Raw genomic sequence first — 12,495 nt, 5'->3', positions numbered from 1 at the left:
AATTAGTACTATATAATTAAAAATTAATTTTTTTAAAAAATAAACTGTACTATTGTTCATTTATAATATTATTAGTATATATATTGAGAAAAATACAATCCAAAAAATGTGAAAATGAACCTAAATAAATATTTAAGAAAGAAAATATGACCAGAAAAAAAAAATTAGAGAAGAAGTAATAAGTTTTTTTAGTTAAAAGAAGAAGCCATAAGTTAAAGCTAAAAAAAAAATATGTAAAAAAAAAAAAAAAAAAAATTCGGTGTTCAAGAATTAAAATTTATTCAATAATTGTTTCAATTTTATAAAAACAAAAAATTGATTACTTTTTTTCCACTTTGAGAAAGGGTATGTATTTTTACATTCATCAATATTAAGAGAAAAAACATAACGTATTAACTAAACAAAGTTTAACAAAACACACTCAGTAGGAACAAAATAGCTAGCGAAGTACTTTAATAATTTATACAATGATATGTTATTTGTCATCTAACAAGTGACAAATAAAATATTATCATATATGGATTATATTATTGTTATCAAAATTCTTATCATCTTGGTATCATAATATTTTAGTTTTTAGTGTTTTCCATGAAAATGACTAATAAATAACTTTCATGTATTTTTATTAAGCACGAGGAAAAATTAGTATGAACGAGTTGTTGAACATGAAAAATACCAAGGATGGTTTTGCGCCACTTGTTGATCACTTCAAGTTAAATACGAAGTCATGTCCTACCAGCAAGGAAGAAAAAGATGTAATGACAAAGATTGTCTCCTCCGTGTATGTGGTGAGGTATTTGATGTACTCGTTGTTGTGCTCACACCCAGGTATTGCTCGTGTGGTTGGTTTTGTGAGTAGATTCCTTTCAAATCCTAGCATACAACATTGAGAAGCAGTACGGTGAATTTTCAGTTACTTGAGAGGTAGCTCCAAGTTATACTTATGTTATGGGGGATCAAAATTAGTTTAGAGGGTTAAACAGATGCAGACATCAGAGTTTTTTATTCACTTTTGTCGGGGAGTTGTATCAGAGCAGTCTAAGTTGTACAAGTAAAAAAAAAGTGGTGTCATAGCAGATGTCCCAATAGTTTGGAGAGTTGGTTTTTGAATTGCAGGTTTCGACTTTCTACGTCTACTAATCTAATTTTTAATATTTTTTATTTAAAAAAAAAAAAAATAAATATGATTACTTCTACAAAACTGAATCAAAGAGATTTACGTGTTTCAATTATGGTGATTTGCTAAAAAATTAAATGTGATTGTAGATGCGTAGACTCGCATTGAATAAGGTATTTGTGGTCGCATATCCCACTCTCAGGTCCCACAGACACGAAATCCTATCTCCCCACCCCTTTTCGAAACAAGAAGACTCCAAACTCCTCATATGGATGCAAATATAGCTCTCCGATCTCCACATCCCATATAACATCTTATGCTCAAAAAACTTATGTGGTCCAAGACGCAAAAATCCAAATTTCTGACTAGGCCGGGACCACAGGACGGTCTATTTTTGTGACGCTGAGATATCCCGACCCTCGTTGCAAAAATCCAAATTTCTCTATGGACAAAAGCAGTAACACGGGAAAAGCATTATAGTCCCCTTATAAACATTATAGTAAAAAATATAAAATAAAAAACAATGAGGACAACATTAACTTTTTAAATATGACATTTATTTTAAGACTAAAAAAAAAAAAAAAAATAGACACTTATTTTGAGATAGAATAAATAATACGAGTATGATCGAATAAGTTCAATATTTTTTGTGAACAAAATATTATAGAGATTATTAGAAAATTACGAGTGAAAGGTGGATCTGCTAAATTTTGTGAGTGTCTCATTCTTTGTTTTTTTGTACGGTGTCTAATTCGTTGTTTTCTGTTTTTTTTTTATTTTTTTATTTTTACCTCTTCCATTCCTTTCCCCTTATCCTTTTGGTTTAGGGTCCTTGTTGATTTTGAATGATCTTATCCTTTCGTTTTTTGTTTTGCCAGTATCTCATTTTTCTTCTTCTTTTTTTCGTTGTTTTTTTTTTAACCTTTTCCATTCCTTTCCCCCTTATCCTTTTGGTTTGTGGTCCTTGTTGATTTTGAATGATCTTTTATCCTTTCGTTTTGGTAATTCATATGCTTTTTTGGATTTTATTTATTTATTTATTGGGAAGTTAAAGAGTATATATTGATATGTGTAATAATTACAAAATTACAAAACAAGCTCGCCACTTGATCCATTGGCAGGCCCACTTTCAAGGGGAAAGCCACATGGAACGAAGTTTGCTAATGTCTTAAGGTGTTGCTTGTAAATTACACGCGTATTTGGATTTTCTTGGTGTCTTCTTGTCAGTTTTTTTTGGTGCTCAGTTCTGTTCTATTTTTCCCTTGTTTCTTGCCGTTGAGAAATTTTTACTTAATCTAGAATTATATGGTCTTAACCAATTACAACATGACACATAAGTAATTTTTACTGACTTGTCAGGTTGTGATTAACTGAGACCATGTAGTCTCCATACTATGTACTAATAATAATTTCTCAATTCGATTTTTTTTTTACTTGGTTAGACTTGTAGCCTTGCTTGTTTGGACCCTTGGGGTTCCGACACACATTTTCTGTGAAGAAAAAAAAACACACACACACTGTGCATGTACTTTGAAATTTATGTAATCTTTGTTACAACTCTCAGCTTCTAATTTCTTTGGGAAAATGATGTTTGATTAACAAAATCATGCACTTATTTTTTTCTGTGAAAATAATATACGTGGTTAGTAGGACATAAACTTTGCTCTTTGGGTTAGCTTAATATGTATTAATTAAATAATTCAGGCACTCACTTTGTCATGGATTTAATTGTATTCTCAATCTTTTATTTTGAGAGATAAAAAGGATACCATTGATTTTCCGTAGATTTTTTTTTTTTAAAAAAATTTTACTACCAAAAGCAGTTGGTCCATTGTAGTAACATATTGTCTCTGTATATATCAATTTACTTAGATAACTGGCTTTACAGCCTTTATTCTTTTAATAATCCTATTTTTAAAATTTGAGATATATATTTTTTTGTTTTTGTTTTTTTTTTTACTTACAAAGCCATTCTTGGGTTTTTTTCTCAGATCTGTAGATCCATTTTTATTGAGGTGGTCCTCTTACACCTCTTCATTAATTAGGGTTGTTGTTACTCGTTATGAATCTTTGAATTCATTTTTTAATGAGATTGTCTTCTTACATCTCTTCATCAATTGAGGCTGCTGCTACTTGTCTTGAGATCATTTGATCCATTTTTATTGAAGTCATCTTGTTACACCTCTTCTTTATTCTTGCCTTGTGTTATTCATACTTTGTTTCTTTATTCATTTTTATCCCTATGATATATACATTCACACAATGCATACACACACACACACATAAATATATCAGTACCACCTCCGCCACACCATTTCTCTCTATTGCATCTCTACACCTACTATCACAGTTTCAAGAATTCTGACTCTTACACAGAACTCATCAACGATGGGGGCCGTGGTGATGGACGGCAATGACGAAAAACTTTTAAGATCTAACATGACAAATCCTAGCCGCCCATAATCACCACTGCTTTACAAACACCGAAACTCAATATGGAGAACCAACCATAACCAACTAAAGGGCACTAAAAAGAAAATAAAAAATTGGGGAGCGGTGTGAGAGGGGCAAGCAGCTAGGAGAGAGTGGGGTGGCAGTGGTGGGGAAGGTGGTATTTACATAGACCAACAAAAAGCATTGAAAAGAAAATGAAGAAATTGAGAGAAGGTAAAACTATAAAATGGTTTGTTGGGTAAACTAACTCAATCTGACAATGGGTTTTAAAGTAATTTATGCAAAATTTTAATATAATGGTAATTAAGCTAAACTTTAAGGGAGGTGAAAGTAATTTACCCTAATATTTAACTTATACTATGATTTATATATATATTTTTTTGTTTATGACATGAAAATCATCCAACCACTTCTTTTTGGACCAATAACGTAAATTAAATTCCAAATATGTGTAATAATTGCAAAACACACATATAAATTAAGTTCGAAAGTTTCCTATTACTAGAGTTAAACCCAAGACCCGGGTTTTATGGTTTGATTTATTTATTTATTTTTTGCCATGTATAATATGTAAAAGTTTATGTTTTCCTTCTGATCAGTTATGAAAAGAAACAAAATTGAAACAAAAAAAAGAGTAATTCTATTGATGTCTTATTGCAAGATACATATATTTTTTCCCCCAACCCATGAAGAAATTTTATGGATTCAAATGCAGAGATTACACAATTCAACTAAGGAGACCAAATCTCCCACTTCTAACCTTTGGATATATAATAATAACAAAAGATTAATCTAATGTCACAAGATAATTTATAGAAACGACTAAACGATTTCCACCACATAGACACAAGAAGAAATTCTATGATATAAAATGCACCAATTAAGTTTTATTATAAGGAAAATCAGAGGCAACATACCACATTGGTTCCTTCTCTGATATCTTAGTACGAGAGAAATATTTTCACAAGATACAATAGCACAAACGAAAACACAAAACAACTTTGTGTTGCCTTCACTACTTTCGCCTCTCTAGCTTTAGCAGGACAACACAGAGCATCCATTATTCTCACATCCACTGCAGTCACATGTTTATTGATCCAAATACTACTATATATGATAGAAGTGGCTCATCATTGGCTAAGTTCCAATGAATCAAACCACTCTCTACCACTATACTATTCAAATTGGCTCAAACAACTGAAAATGTGCCCCGATGGAATCAAGCCAGTCACCGGACCTTCCATGAAATCCAACAATCTTTCCAGCGATTTGAGGAGACTCGAAAGTGTTTCCTTGTTCTACACCAAATGGTCCATATGTTTTTTTGTTGCTTTGAATCGTAAGGGAGCTAACGACAACAACATTTTTATATGCATCGCGGTAGTGCCCACGAATTGAAACCAAATATTCATCAGGGTAGTCTAGTTTGACCTGCAAAAGTTAGATAATTGTATTGGTATCACCACATTACAAGCTGTCTAAACGATAATGTACATAACAGTTAACTTAGAGGATCCTGTTAATATACTAACCGTGTGTTTGGTACCGCCTTCACTTTTACCATGCTTCTCCGACCATTTGGAGTTTCCATTGTTATCATATTCAAATTGGATGGAGTCAATTAATGAGCCAGCATATATTATTAACTGCTTCACTCCACTGTACTTGTCATCATCCCATTCAACTCCGCCTTGGCCACCGAATGGCCCAACAGTTGTGAAGCGAGGGATCAGAGATGAAATCGGGTGCAAGATGGAATATGCACCAATTGCATCAAGATGATAACCAGACCTTCCATAGAGTCCAACAATTTTGCCAATAATGTTGCCGGTTGAGGGTGTTGAAAACATGAAATGTTTCCCACTTTCAGTGCCAAATGGTCCATACGTTGTTCGATTGCTGTGAAATGTGATTGATTGAATACCAACAAATGCAGATTCCAAACTGTAGTAGCCCGAGATTGCAACAAGAAATTCATTCGGGTACTCAAATTTAACCTACAAAAGTCCCATTCATTGGAAAAAATTACCAATGTGAATGCATGTATATGATCAAATGGAAGATAATGAATGAACAAACCGTGTGTTTGGTTCCTCCAGTACTTTGTCCATGCTTGTTAGACAATATGGACTGTCCATTCTTGTCATACTCAATTTGTATGGAATCAACCACTACTCCGGCATATATAATAATCTGTCTCACTGTTGTGTAAATGCCATCGTCCCATTGAGTTCCACCGTAGCCTCCAACAGGTCCAAGAATCATGGGTTGGTGTGTATCTGGGAATGGCTCAAAGTATGCTCCGATCGAATCGAGATAGAGACCAGACCTTCCATGAAATCCAACTATCTTTCCTTTGGTTGATGGTGGGGTTGCAAATTGCTTTCCCTTCTCCACACCATATGGCCCATACTTTTTTTTGTTGCTTTGAATTGTAAGTGACCGAATCACTGCCTCATTAGAATCCTCAGTAAGGTATCCTGAGATTGAGATGAGGTACTCATTTGGGTAATCAAGTTGGACCTGCATATTTAAGTTTAAGTACTAATTAAATCAAATTAATCAAATCAACCTTTGATATTCATTTGATTCAAATTTGTATTTTATTTTGAAAATAATAAAGACTCCAAAAGTACAACAAATTGGACAATTTTTTTTATTTTTTTAATACGTGAGTGGGTATGATGTTATTAGGACATCAGCTATCATGATGATGTCATTATAATTTCATCTCTTATTGTCATAAATAAAGTTGAATGCGTCAAACTTGTAGACGCTGTATGTATCACAAAATCCTTTCATTGTTGTATAGAAGTAATTTGAATACCAAAGAAAAAACTTCAGAACGGAATAGAGAGAGATACTGCAATGAATCAAACAAGGGTTGTAGTAATTGTCTGACCTTTCTTTTTGTGCCACTTTCACTTTTACCATGCTTCACAGACCATTTTGACTTCCCGTTATCATCATATTCAATTTGAACTGAGTCAATTACTGAACCATAACTTATTATCAATTGCCTCACTGTACTATACTTCCCATCATCCCATTGATCTCCACCCTGGCCACCAAATGGCCCAACAGATATGGATTGACTTGGATCCGAAATTGGCTCCAAATATGCTCCAAAACAATCAAGATAGATACCAGACCTTCCATGGAATCCTACAATCTTGGCACTTGTTAATGGAAACTTGAAATATTTTCCCTTCTCTGTGCCAAATGGTCCATACGTTTTTTTGTTGGTTTCAATTGCGAGAGATTGAACACATTCAAGTGCAGAATCCGAACTACAATAGCCCCAGATTGAAAGGAGGTATTCACTTGGATTGTCAAATTTGACCTATGAAAGAACATGTCATGTTAAAATAGCAAAGAAGCATGCAGATTTTGTGGGACAGGAAAATGCTGGAACAAATGTCAACAACTAAAATTCATAACATTTTTAATTTTTTTATTTCTATTTCAAAATTAAGCACTTGTACAATTACTATTAATGAAAAAGCTTAGAGATTTCGTTAAATCTATTTATTTTCGAATATAGGTGAGCAAAAAATGAAGTGATAGATATAGTTGTGATGGATATATTAACCATGCATGTTTCTTGAAAGCTTTTTTAATATGCAATGGAAAAATAATTTGAAACTTAAATTATGATGGATTACACTTGTTTCTTGAAAGCTTTTTCAATATGCAATAAAAGAATAATTTAAAACTGAATTTTAAGTTTAGTTTCAGAATCCATCCACATTATATATACGAATTTATTTTTTGAAAATTTTCTATCCCAATTAAGAATTAATTATCTTAAGCTTACTGTTACAACTGAAAAAACTATATCCAATTAGAGAAAGGGGATTAACTGATTAACTTATTTTTATAATAATTACTGGAAAAAAAACAGATTCACCTGTATAACAGTTATTTTTGTGCCACTTCACCAAAATATGGGTGGCAAAAAATAAAATGTTTTATTTTGTAAAATTAATGGTATGCATATTTTATACTCAAATTGCAAAAATTCCAAGGGACTAACCGTGTTTTTCACTCCACCTTCCCCACCATGCTTTTGGGACAATTTTGACTGTCCATTCAGATCATACTCAATTTGAATGGAGTCAATAACTTGTCCGGAGTATATTATGAATTGCTTAATGCCGGTGTAAATCCCGTCATCCCATGACTTTCCTCCTTTGCCTCCGAAGGGACCAACAGTTACATTCTTCTTCTCCATGGATCCTGATCAAGCTCTGGCCGGATGTTATAATTCAAGTTTGTCTGTCACAAAAGTTTCCCTGATCAGAATGATATATATATATATATATATATATATATATATATATATATGCCATTTGAAAATATGCATGCCATTCAAAAATAAGTATAGTCTAGCTTTGATCAAGATTCTTAAATGAAGAAATTATTGGGTATCCGGCAAATGACCATGTTAGTTGAGAATGAAATAATTAAAGAGGGTGCAAAAATAAAAGGAAAACGAAAAAAGAAAAATAAAACAAATGGGTGCAAGGGTAGAATTGTGAAAGAGAGAAATTATATGCAGTCTCATGCACGTGTGTATTTGATAAGGTATCTTATATGTGCATGAGCACGTACGTGGAAGAGTTCATCAACCTGCAATAGCTCTTTTTAATTTGTATTTTTCACATACACAATTTTTATTTCATATGCTTAATTATCCATTATTTATTTATTTATTTCAAATACTTCTACGATAAAAGTTCCCATTCATGTAACATGATTATTGATTAACATCTTACTTTTTAACCCCTCTTATATGTGGCATGTAACAAAAAAAAAAAAAAAAAAAAAAAAAGAAAAAGAAAAAGAAAAAGAAGGATGTTAGCATGTGCACTTATTCACTATGCCTACTAGTGGTTTATTTTGAGTGTGCGGTCGAATATTATGCAATTGACCTCTCCCATTTTGTAAGGTATTAAATTAAGAGTGCAATACATTATATTACATTATAATAGAATACACTATATTGGCGTGACATTTTAATACAACACATTTATATATGAAAATGGAACGCTCATGCAATATAATGCATCGTATTATATTGCTCTAATATTATTAGATTAAAACTTTAACACATTTTAGGTAAATAATGTATTGTCAATATAAATAAACTTGTTGCATTAATTGTTTATCTAGAGTTGTTGCATCGTGGAAACCACTTCAACTGCTACTTACTACCTTTAGACCTAAACTAATTTTCTAGCTAGCACAAAATAAGTTTACTGATCTAATAGCAAAATGACATTTAAAAGACGCACCCAAAAAAAAAACACAAAAAAAATATGATGATCAGGAAGAAGTGCCTGAAGAAGTAAAACCTTATATTTGGAATGAACCAGAATGCCGGCCTTCCTCTCAATGACAGAAGAATGAAGTCTTTGTGTTCAACCAAGGACGAGATAGCATGGCTATATATAGCCAGTTGGAGGATGGTAATTTTAATTGAACTGAATTGTATTTTCATTTTTCATTGATTTTTTGGTCGGTGGATGGGTCCAACAAATTAGTGAATCCATTTCCTTCCCTCTTATCCTTTTGGTGGAAGTATGGTCCTCGATCTTTATCCTATGATTTTGGTGACCCATGCTTTCTTGGGTCGTCCATTTTTTGGTATAAACAGAGTGTTTTGTTCCTTACTATTATACTTATTATATTTTTATTATTTTTTTTATATAAAATATCTATTTATTATGAACAAAATATCGTTTTCTAGTTTTCTAAAAATATTATCAGATTTAAAGTAAAATAATGAACATAACATCAGTAATAAATGTGTCAAATTTTATGACACCGAACGTTAGGTTTATTTTTCACGTTTAGAAAATGTTTGTTTCCATTTTGGGCGGCATTGAATTAGCTCGTTGTACAGTAGAGCAACTACTCGATGACATTTTTAATGTGGCAAAAAAGTATCCACGTAAAAGTTGACATAAAGCCAATTTTTATGAATGGTCCCTGATTTGTTTCCATCAATTATCAAAAGAAGCAGAAGCATTTTTTGAAACCCTCAAAAAGGATTGGAGACCATCCCAATCCATGTCTCTGAGCAAATTACAAACCTAGCTCATGATAGCAAAAATCCAAATTTCTTTATGGATAAAAGCAACAACACGTGAAAATCATTTTATTTTCCTTAACAAAATAAGAAAAGACAGTGAAGTTTCTGGATTCAAAATAAGAAAATACAGTAGAGCAACTACTCGGTGACATTTTTAATGTGGCAAAAAAGTATCCCTGTAAAAGTTGACATAAAGCCAATTTTTATGGATGGCCCCTGATTTGTTTCCATCAATTATCAAAGGAAGCGGAAGCATTTTTTGAAACCCTCAAAAAGGAGAAGAGACCATCCCAATCCATGTCTCTGAACAGATTACAAACCTAGCGCATGATAGCAAAAATCCAAATTTCTTTATGGATAAAAGCAACAACACGTGAAAATCATTTTATTCCCTTAACAAAATAAGAAAAGACAGTCAAGTTTCTAGATTCAAATTAAATAATATTAATTTTATTGCAGAAACTCAATATTCGTCATCAACGAATACTTTTTTTTTGTTTCAAAATAAATATATTAATTTAGTAAAATGATTAATACTAATATTTTTTTTTATTGTATTAATAGTAAATGAATTACTAAATCTATTTATATTGGTCCACATGAATGCGATGATTTACTTTTTATAATTTCAATGTAAGAAGGTTAAAATTTTATATCAGTTTTGGCATTACACAATGAAAGGGCTACCGTGAGAGACTTCGTCGTCTTCTTATTCTTGATATTGAATACGACTGATTTTGACAACGTCAATCTAACGATGCTAAGAGCCTTCCTATTAAGTAGTTTCCATTTTGCATCATTTATCTCTTATGGCTTCTCTCCCAAAGGTTGATAAAGATTCTTCTAAAACAAGAGTTCTTCAATTTGCATCTTTCAGAAATCGAAATTTGTGCCATTGAACTTCTAGATCATATATGGATATGGATGTCTTATCTTCTGATGCCATTACTCCCACTCGAACGGACATGTCTGATTGAAAAACTTCCGAAATTTTCTTAAACACCTTATGTGCCCTAGGTTTTCAACGAAGAGCTCTGATACCAGTTGTTGGATTTGCTGCACAAACAACCGGATCCTCTGATACTAGTTGTGGTGGAAATGTAAAAATAACAGCGTTGTTCGAGGAATAAACACGAAGAATAATAATAATCACACACAAGAACATAATATATGTATGGTTCACTCAAAGATTAGGGTTTCGTCCATGGAGCACACCGAACAAATTCCACTATGAAAAAGATGAAGAATTACAATGAAAATTTTTCTCTCAATCTCTCTCAATTGCTCCTCTTGTGTTGGCACAAATTAATAAATCATACAACACATATGATAATCCTCTCATACACTAAAATCTTATTAGAGTTGATATATATATAGTCTCGGACAATGGAACACAACTTGTCTTATAAGAGCTTGCCTTTTGTAGACTTCAAAACCAATAAAAAAAGTTAAATCACGTAGCTTCTTAGGAGAGTTGAATTGGTTGAGCTCCACTTGAATCGGTTCAGCTTTATTGTCTTACGTGGTGTAATTCGCTAGCCAACGTGAACTGGTTCAAGGGAAATTGAACCGGTTCAACGTTGGCAGTAACCAAAGTCGACACTACACTTGAACCGGTTGACCCTGAACTGGTTCAATTTTGGTAGAAGCCAAAGTTAAATTTACACCTCCAATTGAACTGGCTTAAAACCCTTGAATCGGTTCGAACATGCCAATATTCAACGTAGAAACCAAATCGACAAATTTAAACCTCCCAAATCTTTCAAGTAATCAATACGTGATTAGACTCCACAAAACAAACACCAAAGAGTGGAAAATAGTGTAATTGTGTAATGATGACATACAGTTTAAAGAATTGTGTAGTCAGGGCAGATATTATCAAGCCACCGAATAGAAGAATTGTGGAGACAAGTGAATCATAACAAAAGTCAAATTTTTGCAACTCATACTCCCTCCATCCCAAAATAGTTGTCCATCCCAAAATACATGTTCTATTCCAAAATTGAATGTATTATTTTTTATAACATTCCCAAATTATCCTTTTAACTAAACAACTGCATTAATTACGAATCACTATTTTGTCTTTTATTAAGGGTATATTTGAAACTTTACTCTTATCAATACAATAAAAAAACTATTAAACTCTATTACCATAAAAAGTTGGATTCCTCATAAAGGACATGTATTGTGGGACAGAGAGAGTAGTAAGGTTTTACCAGATGACGGTCGAGGGGTGTGCAACTTATGGGAAGGTTGCCGGATGATTGTCGACGGGTGTATGTAAAGTTTCTCTCTCTATATATATGAAGAATGAGAGGGATGGCAAAATAAAATTAATCAAATCAGTTCTATAACTTGTTTTGAGCTTTTATTCCGTTGTTGTGAAAATTTTAACTATGGTTTAGCTTCCATCATCAATATATTCTTTTGATCTAATTATATAATAGATGGAATACATTATTAGGGGAAATATATAGTGAAAACTTTAATATTATTTTTTTAAAATAGGGGAGAGAATTTTTTTTAAAAAGGATTAAATGTACACATAACACCCTTATACTATGATATAATTAACATACACACATTATCGGAAGAATAAAAGGGCCAAATGAGCATTACAACATTATTTTTATGTTAAATTTTTGTTTGAGGGGTATTTTCAAACAATGTTAAAATAATAAGGAAATTATTAGGACACTATTTTTAAATAGAGAGTAAAAATGTTTAACCATTACAGACACTCCACATTTATCAACAATCTCTTAAATAGTTAATAGGTCTGATACTATGTTGTTTTTTTTTTTTTTTTTTTTTTTTTTTTTTTTTT

At 32.1% G+C, this 12,495-nt stretch overlaps 1 protein-coding gene across 1 annotated transcript; it reads right to left on the bottom strand.

Moving 5' to 3' along the window:
* Nucleotides 1-4,428: 4,428 nt before the first annotated feature.
* LOC132312483 (mannose/glucose-specific lectin-like) lies at nt 4,429-9,011 on the bottom strand. Its single transcript, XM_059810867.1, has 6 exons — nt 8,929-9,011; nt 7,608-7,849; nt 6,474-6,914; nt 5,651-6,094; nt 5,104-5,568; nt 4,429-5,002 (listed from the first exon to the last, which is right to left on the bottom strand). The coding sequence occupies exons 2-6, from the start codon at nt 7,803-7,805 to the stop codon at nt 4,751-4,753; spliced, it is 1,800 nt and encodes a 599-aa protein (XP_059666850.1). The 5' UTR covers nt 7,806-7,849; nt 8,929-9,011; the 3' UTR covers nt 4,429-4,750.
* Between the last annotated feature and the right edge of the window lie 3,484 nt (nt 9,012-12,495).

This window comes from Cornus florida, unplaced genomic scaffold (assembly GCF_030987335.1).
Source record: "Cornus florida cultivar Cherokee Brave unplaced genomic scaffold, ASM3098733v1 CherokeeBrave_3.0.0_Hap2_Chr01, whole genome shotgun sequence".
Lineage (NCBI taxonomy): Eukaryota > Viridiplantae > Streptophyta > Magnoliopsida > Cornales > Cornaceae > Cornus > Cornus florida.
The sequence above is the reverse complement of the archived record's forward strand: the minus strand, read 5'-3'. Positions and strand labels throughout refer to the sequence as shown.